This window comes from Chionomys nivalis, chromosome 17 (genome assembly GCF_950005125.1).
Source record: "Chionomys nivalis chromosome 17, mChiNiv1.1, whole genome shotgun sequence".
Classification (NCBI taxonomy): domain Eukaryota; kingdom Metazoa; phylum Chordata; class Mammalia; order Rodentia; family Cricetidae; genus Chionomys; species Chionomys nivalis.
Window position 1 is genome coordinate 35,333,302 of NC_080102.1, and position 12,800 is coordinate 35,346,101.

Here is a 12,800-nt window from a genome sequence, read left to right on the forward strand (position 1 = left end):
CTGTTGGTATTAGTCTCAGTGGGTCTGGAACCTCGCCATCTTCTTGCAGAGATCACCTAGAGACTTGACTGCCTTCATGACAACCAAAACTGTCCTGCTGGCCCTTTGTCCTGGACCTGTGGCATTCTGGACTAGTTCTGTTCTCAGTTGTGGCTGTAAAGAAGACGGAATTTCACAACGATGGTCCATCAGGACTGTGATAACACCACCAAGCTGAAAAGAAGATGGAATCCCACAATGGTGGTCCATCAGAACTATGATAACACCACCAAGCTGAAAAACACCTCCTAAAGATTGGCTTTGGACTACAACCTGCTCAGGACAGTTTCAAGGTAGCTAGCTGAGATGATCTAGTCAGGACTTAAGACAAGCTGTTATGATTTATGGTGGTGTGACCCTAGCAGGTTTCCCTGCTGGTGTGGGGGACTGCTGCTGGTGGGAGACAGACAGATACACCATGCAGAGAGAGTTTATTTAGTGGGTATAAGGAAGGATATGAGTGTAAAAGTGGGGGCTGGAGAGATGGCTCAGTGGTTAAGAGCATTTCCTGTTCTTTCAAAGGTTCTGAGTTCAATTCCCAGCAACCATATGGTGGCTCACAATCATCTGTAATAAGGTCTGGTGTCCTCTTGTGGCCTGTGGGCATACACACAGACAGAATACTGTATAGATAATAAATAAATAAATAAATAAATAAATAAATAAATAAATAAATATTTTTAAAAGAATGGGTAAAGGGGTTATGGAGGGAAGAGAGAAAGAGAGAGAAAAGGATAGAGAAAGAGAAGAAAGGGGAAAGGAGAGGCAGAGGCTGCCTCTACAGAAGAAGGACAGACAGAAAGAGAGAGGAGGAAAGGAGGTATGAGATCAGCTAGAAGGAAATGGGGCTGGGCGGAGCTTGTCTCTTAAAGGGACAGGGTACCCAGGTGACATGGCAGGCCAGCAGAATTATAATTACAACACAAGTCCTGCACTTTCCCATTACACAGACTGGACAACAAATGATATAGCTACCTCTCCCAGGACTTGACAATTAACCCAAATTTTTCTTCTCAGGATTCCCTAAAGATGCCATTGCCCCAGATAGCAGGAAGTAAACTTAAGAATATGATAACCAAAAAAAAAAAAAAAGACTATGGTAGCCACATTCCCAAGAAGTGGGATGGGTTTTTGTCATTCAATGGGTTATGGATATTTTTCATTGGTTAGGGTGGTTGGTTATAAGTTGTTATTCGTTACAGTCAAGAGGAAAGTTGAACAAAGGAGATTAGATTCAGAGTTCTGGTTTTGAAAACAAAAAAGGGGATACAGATATGATAGGATAAAAGGGTAGATTGTTGAATCTACTCTGAAAAGAAAAAAGGGTGGATGTAGATATAAGATAAAAAAGGTAGATTATTGAATCTACGTTTAAAAAGCAACTACTGTGCTAAAACTACAGTGAAACCCTGTCTCAAAAAAAAAACAACTACTAAGTTTAAATATTGTACATTGTATTGGACTTTTGTATATTGTTTACAATTTTTTTTTTTTTTTTTTTTTTTTGGTTTTTCGAGACAGGGTTTCTCTGTGGTTTTGGAGCCTGTCCTGGAACTAGCTCTTGTAGACCAGGCTGGTCTCAAACTCACAGAGATCCGCCTACCTCTGCCTCCCAAGTGCTGGGATTAAAGGCGTGCGCCACCACCGCCCGGCCTGTTTACAAATTTTGTATATTGATACAAATAAGATATTAATTTTGTTAAAACATACTGTACATACATTTCTAATCTTTTTCTGTTTGCTTGTTTGTTGTTTTTGTTTTTCTGAGACAGGGTTTCTCTGTGCAACAGCCCTAGCTGCTAGCTGTACTAAAACTACCTCTGTAGATCAGGGGGGCCTCAAAGTAACAGTGATCTACCTGCCTCTGCCTCCTGAGTGTATGTGCCACCACTGCCTGGCTATGTTTCTAATCTTGTTCATGGTATTGTATCTATACATCTCATTTAACAATGTAATACAAGTTTCTAGTTCTTGAAAGTTAACAACTGTTTAGGATAATAAGGAAATGCAGGTTAGTAATTAGTCACCTATTACAATTAAACTTGTAGTCATATTAGGTATGTTTTCAAGGTCAAACAGATATATTTTAAATAGACAGGTCATCTTCAAACACTTCAGAGATCTACGGAAAATGGCATTTAAGATGTATTAATAACATAGATTCTTTTTTTTATGACAATGAGACATATCTGCTCCTGGCAGCATCAATCTATTCCAGAGAAGATAATGGGCACCAAAGAAGATCCACATGGAGTTTTCTTTCTTTGTGGCAAAAGTAAGCCACTGGGCGAGAAAATGCCCTTGCCGTAACTGCTGACAGTGTGCTGTCCTAATTTGACAAGCAAGGCACAAAAGAGAGTGACTGCCAAATCTTGTCAAGAAAGGTGGAACAATCCTTCAAAGAAGGACAATCCTTTTGTTTCACAGAAAAGTGTCAAATATTCTAGGCCTGTCAGCTGAAGATGGATGCCCCAATGTTGCAGAGGAATTTTGCATGACTGTTCAGGCAGCCAGCTGTTTCTGTCATTACTCACAATTTTTAGAAGTCGCTTGCTTGCACTTCCCGCACACTCAGTTAATATTACTTTTTTCTTAGGTCTCTCAGGTAGTTGAAGACAAGATAGTTATAGTTTTCCTTGTTTACAAGACTCAGAAAAGAAATTCACTGAAGAATTGTAAAGTGTATAAGTTTGAGAGAGATCAAAAGTTTTGGATGGTAATTCAAATTATGATAGAAAGTAAATTAGGTACAAGACTTTGGACTCACCAAGAAAGGATAAATAATGAAGTATTTTCTCTGAATTTGTTGAATGCAAATGGACTAGACATTGTTAATGTACTTATTACTGGTATATATTACATATGGTTATTGTACTTATTGTAATGGTAAAAGTTAAATGCTGCAGGTCCCTGAGTGGCTGCAGTGGGCCATGAGACCATGCTGCAGGTCCCCAAGCAGGCAGAAGGCAGTGGGTCCCATGAGCAGCCAGCCCCAGGCAGGGATAGGGCCAGTTCCCCGAGTGGCTGCAGTGGGCCACAAGTCCCAGGCAGGGAGCTGCGTGGTGGGTGAAAGACCTTGATGGGGCAGCCAGTCCCTTGAGGAGAGACAGACAAATGGGCACACCACAAGACCATGCCACAGGTCTCCCATGAGACCATAGGTCTCTAAAGGTGGTCCCAGGCAGGGAGCCACATGGTGCCATGTGTCAGGTGAGAGACAGAGACATGGATAGGCATGCCATGCAGAGTGAGGTTGGATATTTATTTAGTGGGTTATGGAGGAGAAAGAGGATAAGAACAGAGAGAGAGGGAGAGAGAGGGAGAGAGAGAGAGAGAGAGAGAGAGAGAGAGAGAGAGAGAGAGAGAGAAACAGAAGGGGGAGGGGGAGAAGGGAGGCAAAAGCTGCCTCTTCTGGGGGAGATGGAAAAGAAAAGGACCCAGGCTGGAGCTGAAGATCAGCTTGCCTCAGGCGGGCAGATGGGGAGGGAGTGGGCATGACTTATCTCTTAAAGGGACAGAGCAGACCATTACACTTATTGTATAAAGTTTTTCTTATATTAGTTATAACCTTTTTAATGAGACAAAAAGGCAAAATATATTGATATTTTGTTTATGATCTAACAAATAAAGCTTTCCCTGGCTGTCCTGAAACTAGCTATGTAGACTAGGCTGAACTTGAACTTACAGAAATCCTTCTGCCTCTGTCTCTTGAGTGCTGGAATTACAACTACTTACTTCCTCTTAGTATTTAGCACAAATCTGCATAAAAGAAAATTTCAATAGAAATTAAGCAGTAATTTCTCCATCTACAGAGCAACAACAACCCTTCCACCAGAGAGTGGTCTTTATACTCTTGAACTCAGTGTGTAGCTTAGACTGGCCTTGAACTCTCTATCTCTCTGCTTAAACCTTTCAAATGGTAGAATTTTTTTCCCATTTCTTTATCATTGAGTTCCAGCAGTAGTTTTTTGGTTTTGCTTTCTTTACTTTGTTTGTAGACAAGCTTTCATGTAACCTAGGCTGTCTTCATACTGGTTATATAGCCAGGAGGAGTTTAACCTCTTTATCTTCCTGCCTCTACCTCCCAAGTGTACTACACCTTCCTTCTGTGTTTTGTTTTTTTTTTTTCCGTTTTGTTTTGTGGTTTTTTTTTTTTTTTGGTTTGTTTGTTTTTTGAGAGCTTTGGAGCTCTCTGTAGCTTTGGAGGAACTTGTTCTATAGACCAGACTGCCCTAGAACTGATAGAGATCCTCCCATCTCTGCCTCCAGAGTGCTGGGATTAAAGAGTGCTGCACCTAAATCTATTAGATTTTTAAGAAACCTGGGATAGGGTTGGAGAGATGGCTTAGTTGTTAAGAACACTGACTGCTCTTCCAGAGGAACTGGGTTCAAGTCCTAGCACCCACATGGCAGCTCACAACTGTCTGTACCTCCAAGATCTAACATCCTCACACGGACATACATGTATTAAAATACCAAATGGAAATAAAATAAAAATAAATTATATATATAAAAAAAAAGAAACCTGGGATAGGTCTCACTCAGTACTTGTGACTCCTGCCAGCACTTCTGAGCCCTCCCTTCCCTAAAATGTCTCCAACCCAGGGGCTTTCCTTCCCTCAGCTTCTCTGTACTATACAATAGCCATTTCGGCTACCTGCTCTCTTGGCTTCTGGTTTCTCTTGCTCTCTCTCTCTCTCTCTCTCTCTCTCTCTCTCTCTCTCTCTCGGTCTCTCTCTCTCAGTCTGCTTCTGCCACCCCCCTTTTCTTTCTCTCTTGCCCACCCCCATGTTCCAGACTCTTTGGATATAGGACTGCCAGGGGGCTGGATGACACTTCCAACCAAACAATAGGCTCTCTCTTATGTCTCCATAACCGTGAAGGCTGGCTCCATCCTTGCTGCATGAGGTCTGATCACTCCTGATCGGTGTGATAAGTTATTCTCGAAACAAGCTTGACTAGTACACAATATCCCCTGGTCTGGTTTATCAACAGGCACTATAGGTAGTCATTTTATCCCCCATGCCAAGAGTTCCCCCTTGTCTCAGCATTTCAACCTATTCTGGGCAGGGATCATGGGACGATGTGTTCCTTTATGCAATTACTTCAAGCTGACATGGGGCATTGTCACCAGGGCCCAAGTAGGCTGAAAGGCTAGCCAAAGGGAAGGAGGGAATTCAGGCAACGGGGCACTCATCAGAAGCGTGTGGTTCACAGACTCTGTTGAAGAGACAGGGAGCATTCACATCAGCTGGACTGGGCCACATCAGCTCTCAGCAAGCCAGGGTTCGCAGTCATTCAGAGCAGGTTGTAGTCGGCAACTGATGCTTAGGTGTGTCTGCCAGCCAAGTGGAAACCTACTGAGATCGGTTTAAACTAGGAACAGAAGTTAAAATGTATGTACTTAAAGAAAAATAATACATTGATTCTTCAGGCGGTTTTCTCCCTCACACTTACAAAGCAACTTTTCTCCTCAGCCCCAGACCTAGGGGCATTCACGGCCTCAGTTTTCATTCAGAGCCCAGGGCTTTGTGCATGCTCGCCAAGCACTCAACCGATCGAGCAATAGTCTCAGCCTCAGCCTTAGCTGTAATTCTCCGCGAACAGTGAACACTGCGGTGCAGAGAAACAGATCTCTGTAAAGGATTCCAGGGTGAGTCAGGAATCCAGGTACTGTGCACAGCACAGCGGAGTCCATGGCCACCCACAGAGCAGGGGTAAGGGACTCAATAGGTGGAAATCCTGGCCAGAGCTCAGGAGGGAACCTTCAGTTTCTTACTGTGTACCAGAGAAAGCTGTGCACAGCGGGGCAGGGCTGAGTTACAATAGGTGTGTGCCTGACCTCCCAGTAGAGAGCGATGGAGGTTTTAAAGCCACACCTGTCTTCTCAGCAAGAAGCCAGCCCTCCCTGCTGGGAACCCTAGTGATTATGTTTTCTCATTGCCTGCACCAAGCTGCTCCTGCTCGGCTCCACCACCATCCTTTATCTCATTCTACGTCATCAGTGCTGCATTTTCATTGCCCTGTGTTCTAGTTTCGAAAGACTCAGGTGCAATGGGACCCTGAGTACCACTGACCAAACAAGCAAGAAATAAAAATTCTCCCTAAGAACTAGGGTATGAAGGCTCCACAAAACAGCAATCACACTTGGTGTATCCAAGCGAGGTGGCTATGGGTGGCTCAGAGCTTACATTTGTTTGTCTTTCTACATAGGAAGTTCCAGTCCAGCCAGGGCTACGCGGTGAGACTCCTTCTCAAAAAATAAATACTTTTGGAATTAGAGGGGAGAGAGAACATTTTCCAACTGACCCTGGTGAAATCCAAGGGAGTGTAATACCCGGCATCCATCTTTGGAAGTGCCACCCCAGCCCCTAGCCTGGGAGTTGCGTTAGTCCAGACTGCACCTCCGGAAAAGCTCACCAAGCGCTGACCCCCCCCCACACACACACACACAGGGAGGGTCAGGACCACTAGGCTATTTAGGTTGCCGGTCAAACAAACAAACAAAACCCCATGGTCTTCAGGTTTTGCATGATCGCCCCTTCTGTCTCTTTCTCTCACCATACTCCCGGACACCGGGAGCACTGTAGTCAACGTGGGCATCTTTTACTTTGGTCTAATTTGAATTATTTGCGTTGGCAGAGAGGCTCGTCTTAAGATTACTCCTAATATACGAAGGTTTCCCACTCAGGGGTCTGTTTTTCCCATGGGCCCAGCACCATGGGCTGGGAAAATGCCCTTCTCGCGCGCTCTCCGCCAGGCTAAGACCAGCTTCAACTTGGTGAGCTCCCCTTTTGGCGTACATGGCCGGTAGGGTTAGGGGACCCATTTCTGTTGAAGTCGAGGTGGTACGGGAAGTCTGACCCACAGCCATGCCTCACTGAGAGAAGACTTGGGAGTATTTGGAGACGTCCGTCACTCAATTCTCATGCACCCCCGTTTTGACTCAAAAGTTCTGTCTGGTGGACTCATTACAACAGGCTTGAGTCCCAATAGACATGGGCGTCTACTGGGTCCTTGTATTTCAAAACCATTTCCTCAAACGCCCTCGGGCTGCCTTTCACAACATCTGATGTAAAGCAAACAAGGCTCCATAGCCCACGGTTTCTGCCGCATGTTCCCTCCTCTCTTCCCTACTTCCGTCCGGGCTTCTATGTCTACCTCCCCTCTCTGCTTCTCCCTCCTGCTTCTCTGTAGCCCGCGGTTTCTAAATGTGTGATCCTGCCCCCACTTCTACATCCCGCTCCCCTCCACACTTCTCTGTCCTGCTTCTCTAGCTCTGGTGAGCATGTAAGCTTTGATTGGATCACACTCACCTCTGCTGAATTTTTTGAAAAGCCTCTAGTTGTTTATTTTTTGAGGCAGGATCTCCCACACAGCCATCTCTTTATAGCCTCGAATTTGCTATATAGGTAATGATGGCTTTTATCTGCTGATTCTCCTGCCTCCCCCTTCAAGTGTTGGAGCTATGCTCGTATGATTTTAATTTTGTGTTTACCCTGATGACTCTGGAGCTAGGGTCCTTTTAGATGTGTTTTGTGTATATACCACTTTTGTAATGTGTTCGAATTGTCTATCCATTTAAGAAAAATTGGAATGTCTTGAGTTACAAAAAAATTGGGGAGGAGGGGCTGGCTCAGCATGTAAAGTTATCTCATGCCAAATCTGATGACTTGAGTTCATTCCCTTGGACCCACTTGGTGGAAGGAGAGAGCTGACACCTGCAAGTTGTCCTTTGACCTCTACGCATGTGCCATGGAGCACGTACCTACACACACACACACACACACACACACACACACACACACACACGTAGAAGGAGCTGCAGGCAGGCCTGCTTTTCGTCCCTCACGGCTCCTGCACAGCTAGCTTAGCCCCGGAAATAACAACACACAAACTGTATTCTTTTAAACACTGCCTGGTCCATTAGTTTCAGCCTCTTCTTGGCTAACTCTCACATCTTGACTAACCCATTTCTAATAATCTGTGTAGCACCACGAAGTGGTGGCTTACCAGAAAGGATTCTAGTGTACGTCCATCTTGGGCTGGAGCTTCATCGCGTCTGGCTCACTGCCTTCTTCCTCCCAGAATTCTGTTCTGTCTACTCCGCCTATCTAAGCTGCTGTCCTATCAAAGGCCACGCAGTTTCTTTATTAATTAAACAATGAAAGCAACACAAAACAGAAGACTCCCTCACATCACACACATACAAATAAATAAATTTAAACCAACCCCCAAACCCTCAGTGATATCTTTGGGTAAAGGTGCTTTCTGGCAAACTGGATGACACCAGTTCCATCCCTGGGACCCACATGGTGGAGGGGGAGAACTGACTCCTGCAAGTTGTCCTCTGACCTCTCAGCATGCAATGCATGCCATACCCTCCACCACACACATGCACACATACATGCACACACAACAAATGTTAAAATACAATAAAAATTTCTCAAAAATTCTCTATAAACCCTTTGCTGGATTGGCAGACATTCTCTCCCTGTCTGTGCTTGTCCTTTTCCCTCCAGGGCTGTGGATGGACCCCAAGGCATCAAAGCTTGCTGGACAAATGTGGGACTGAGCTTGGCCTCCAGCCCTGCTTTTGATATCACCTCTAAAAAATCTTTTCCTAACGGAGGTCACAAATATTTTCCTCTTCTGTTTTGTGGTTTAGTTTTCTTTTCACTTTCTTTCTTTTTTTTTTGGAAATGCTCCCCCCTCCAGTCCCTGATTTTTAAAATCAGGGTCCTACACGTCTCAGATTGGTCTCAAACTCACTATGTAGCCAAGGATGACTTCTGAAATCCTGGACCTCCTACCACTCTGCTTCAGGAGCACTGGATTTCCAGGTATACACTCTCTTTGCCCACATACAGGTTTTGATATTACAGGCCTGCACCGCTATGCCTGGCCCACCTAGTTTTCATTTTAAGTTTCTGTAAAGGGCGTAATAACCAGACTAGCTTAATACGAAACAGCAAATTTTAATGAAGGGATAGCTTACAACTCCAGGGATCCAGCGATGAGCAGGAAATACAACAAAGAGAGAGAGAGACCGGCAGGGCTCATGCCCGCTCCAGATTTATACGTAAACATTAGCCTGAGGCGAACACGCCCCCCAATGGGCTGGGCTTCCCTACAAGTTTCATTCATACTGGTTTTTTTTTAACTTTTTTTTTTTTAATTTGCCAGGTGGTGGTGGTACCTGCCTTTAATTCCAGCACTCAGGAAGCAGAAGCAAGTGGACCTCTGTGAGTGTGAGGCCAACCTGGTGTACAGAGTTAATTCCAGGACAGCCAGGGCTACACAGAGAAACCCTCTCTCTCTCTCTCTCTCTCTCTCTCTCTCTCTCTCTCTCTCTCTCTCTCTCACACACACACACACACACACACATTGCATGTGCACTTACTGCAGCCTTTGCGTGGTAGTTAGAAGGCAGCATGTAAGAATCATTCTTTTCTTCCACCAAGTGGATGCTGGCTATCAAACTCTGGTCACCAGTCTTGTGTGGCAATTGCCTTTACCCACTAATCTATTTAATTCTCTCTTCCTTTTTTCCTTTTATTTTATGAGTATGAGTGTTTTGCTTACAGGTATGTATATGCACTGTGTGTGTGTGTGTGTGTGTGTGTGTGTGTGTGCAGTACCCATGGAGGCCAGAAGAAAGTGTTGAATTTCCTGGAACTGGAGTTACAGACAGGAACAGAACCTGGGTCCTCTGCAAGAACAAGTGTTTTTGAACCCTGAGCTATCTCTCTAATCCCCCAGGCTCCACACAGACTCACATCTATGGTCCATTCTGAGTTACTTTTTGTGCTGCGTGGAGGGAGGCTCTACATTTGATTTCTCATATTGGCTCCCCTATTGCCCCAGTGACATTTGCTGACAGGTCCATTTCCTGTTGAACTGTCCTGGGACCTTTGTACAAAACCAACTGACCACGTTTTGATAGACCTTATTCCTCAGGTGCTGAGCGTGCTGAGACCATCACCTGCGTGCTGGCCGGGCTTCCTGCCTTCGAGGACACACACACACACACACACACACACACACGTCACTTCTACAGGATCTTACCGTGTGACCGAGAAGAACTCATGCAATTGTCCTGCTTCAGCATCCTGAGTGGTGGAAATTTCACAAGCGTTGTCGTTCACGCTCAGAGACGATATCCTAACTCTGCGAACTTCATTCAGCGCGGCGAGAAATTCCACACCTGCCGTATGTGTCACTGTCTCAGCAGATGGCACCGCCCAGTCCCAGGAACAGTACCCCTAATAGTAGCAGTGGGAGCAACAGCAGCGAGCAGCTGAGCAAAACCAATCTGTACATCCGCGGACTGCAGCCGGGCACCACCGACCAGGACCTTGTCAAGCTCTGTCAGCCATATGGCAAGATTGTCTCCACCAAGGCCATCCTGGACAAGACCACGAGCAAATGCAAAGGCTATGGTTTTGTGGACTTTGACAGTCCCTCAGTGGCACAGAAGGCTGTTACCGCACTGAAAGCCAGTGGTGTGCAGGCACAAATGGCAAAGCAACAGGAGCAAGACCCTACAAATTTATATATCTCAAACATCCCTCTGTCGATGGATGAGCAGGAACTGGAGGGGATGCTGAAGCCGGTTGGTCAGGTGATCTCCACCCGAATCCTTCGAGTGGGACCAGCAGGGGAGTTGGCTTTGCAAGGATGGAGTCCACAGAGAAGTGTGAAGCCGTCATCATCCACTTTAACGGGAAGTATATCAAGACGCCCCCTGGAATGGCAGCACCATCTGACCCCCTGCTCTGCAAATTTGCTGATGGCGGGCCAAAGAAACGCCAGAACCAAGGGAAATTTGTGCAAAATGGATGGGTCTGGCCAAGGAATGGAGACATGGGTGGTATGGCCTTGACCTATGACCCCACCACAGCTCTTCAGAATGGGTTCTACCCAGCCCCATACAGCATTGCCCACAGCAGGATGCTCGCTCAGTCTGCACTCTCCCTGTATCTCCCATCTCCTGGGTCCTCCTATCAGAGAGTGACCCAGACATCTCCTCTCCAAGTGCCTAACCCATCCTGGATGCAACACCAGTCGTACCTCATGCAGCCTTCAGGCTCAGTTCTTACACCAGGGATGGACCACCCTCTTTCTCTCCAGCACGCCTCCATGATGGGACCTCTTACCCAACAATTGAGTCACCTGTCACTCAGCAGCCTGGGCACGTTCATGCCAACGGCTGCTGCCATGCAAGGAGCTTACATCCCCCAGTGCCCTCCTGTGCCTTCCTCCAGTGTCTCTGTTGAGGAGAGCAGTGGTCAGCAGAGTCAAGTGGCAGTGGAGACACCCACAGACCATGGGGTTTTTCCTTTCCAGTTCAGCAAGTAACAAGGCCCGGGCCTGAGAAAAGAAACTGCATGCCTGCCTTGGGCTGTTTTCCTGTTGATGGAGCCTAGGGAACCATGTCGCTCTTCGTATGCACTACATCCAAGACGAAAGAACTTACACCGGCTGAGCTGCCTCCCACCTTCACAGAGAGGTCGGGGTGTGTCGGAATTACTTAGGAAGGCTTGTCAAATGATTTCTTTAAAAAGAAAAAAAGTGCTGGAAAATCGATGAAGGAACCCTGCTTGCCAAATTTAGTTATGGACTATTTCTGAGGTCTCATGTGTGGTTTTTTTTTGTTTTTTTGTTTTGCTTTTTTCAAGACAGGGTTTCTCTGTGGTTTTGGAGCCTGTCCTGGAACGAGCTCTTGTAGACCAGACTGGTCTTGAACTCACAGAGATCCCCCTGCCTCTGCCTCCCAAGTGCTGGGATTAAAGGCGTGGGCCACCACCGCCCAGCTTGTCGTGTGTTTTAAATATTATGTGGACCTAAAAGTTTTTGTTTTGCAAAGCTCTCAGGGTCTCTGTGTAGCCCTGGCAGGCCGGCCTTGAACTCACAGGGATCCTACCCACTCCCGTCTCCTGAGTGCACCACTATGCCTGGCTGCTGTTTTTTCCTTTTTTTTTTTTTTTTTTTTTTTTTTTGGTTTTTCGAGACAGGGTTTCTCTGTGGTTTTGGAGCCTATCCTGGAACTAGCTCTTGTAGACCAGGCTGGTCTCAAACTCACAGAGATCCGTCTGCCTCTGCCTCCCAAGTGCTGGGATTAAAGGCGTGTGCCACCACCGCCCGGCTGTTTTTTCCTTTTTTAACTTCTTGTCCAGATTGTTCTTTTCCTCTTTTCCGTTCAGCTGAGCCTTGCCTGCTTTGCCTTTTTACAGTTTTTAATTTTATGAATTTGCCTTAAATTTCATGTGGGACTGGGAAAAGGGGCAGTGGAGGTGGCTTTCCCTCTGCTCTGAGAAGAGACTGGAGTTTTGACTTTGGGAAGCAGACACGTGACAATCAAATTTGGTGGCAAGTTCCAAAAGGATGATGACTGCAACAGACATGGGTCTGACTGGCGCCCAGCTTCAGCTTCCGGAATGCCTGCTCTGCCTCCTGGAGGGTCTTCACTCTATTCCAGGTCTCACAGCCCCATCCCTGCTGCTTGTGGCCTCGCTCAGTCCCTCTAAACATCCTTCCCCCATGTGCAAGTTCTGCCCTATGAGGTTGTTGCCGTGTCTGTCATCTTTGACAGGATTTCCCTGCCTTCTGGAGTAGGCTAAATCCCCAGCCCAGTCCTGGACAGAGCCTCGTAATGTTCATCAGGAGTGCCAGCTGCACGTGGGTGTACTCAACAGTCTTTAAAGCTTAGAGATTCAGCAGGAGCTGCCTCAGCAGGGCTCGCTCACATGCGTCAGCCA

At 46.2% G+C, this 12,800-nt stretch overlaps 1 protein-coding gene across 1 annotated transcript; it reads left to right on the forward strand.

Annotated features, from left to right (window-relative positions):
• Positions 1–10,129: 10,129 nt before the first annotated feature.
• On the forward strand, positions 10,130–11,635 carry LOC130888779 (RNA-binding motif, single-stranded-interacting protein 2-like). Its single transcript, XM_057792119.1, is given in 2 exon segments — positions 10,130–10,685; positions 10,688–11,635. Coding segments are annotated over 2 exon segments (1,125 nt in total). The 5' UTR covers positions 10,130–10,273; the 3' UTR covers positions 11,401–11,635.
• The last annotated feature ends 1,165 nt before the right edge of the window (positions 11,636–12,800 follow it).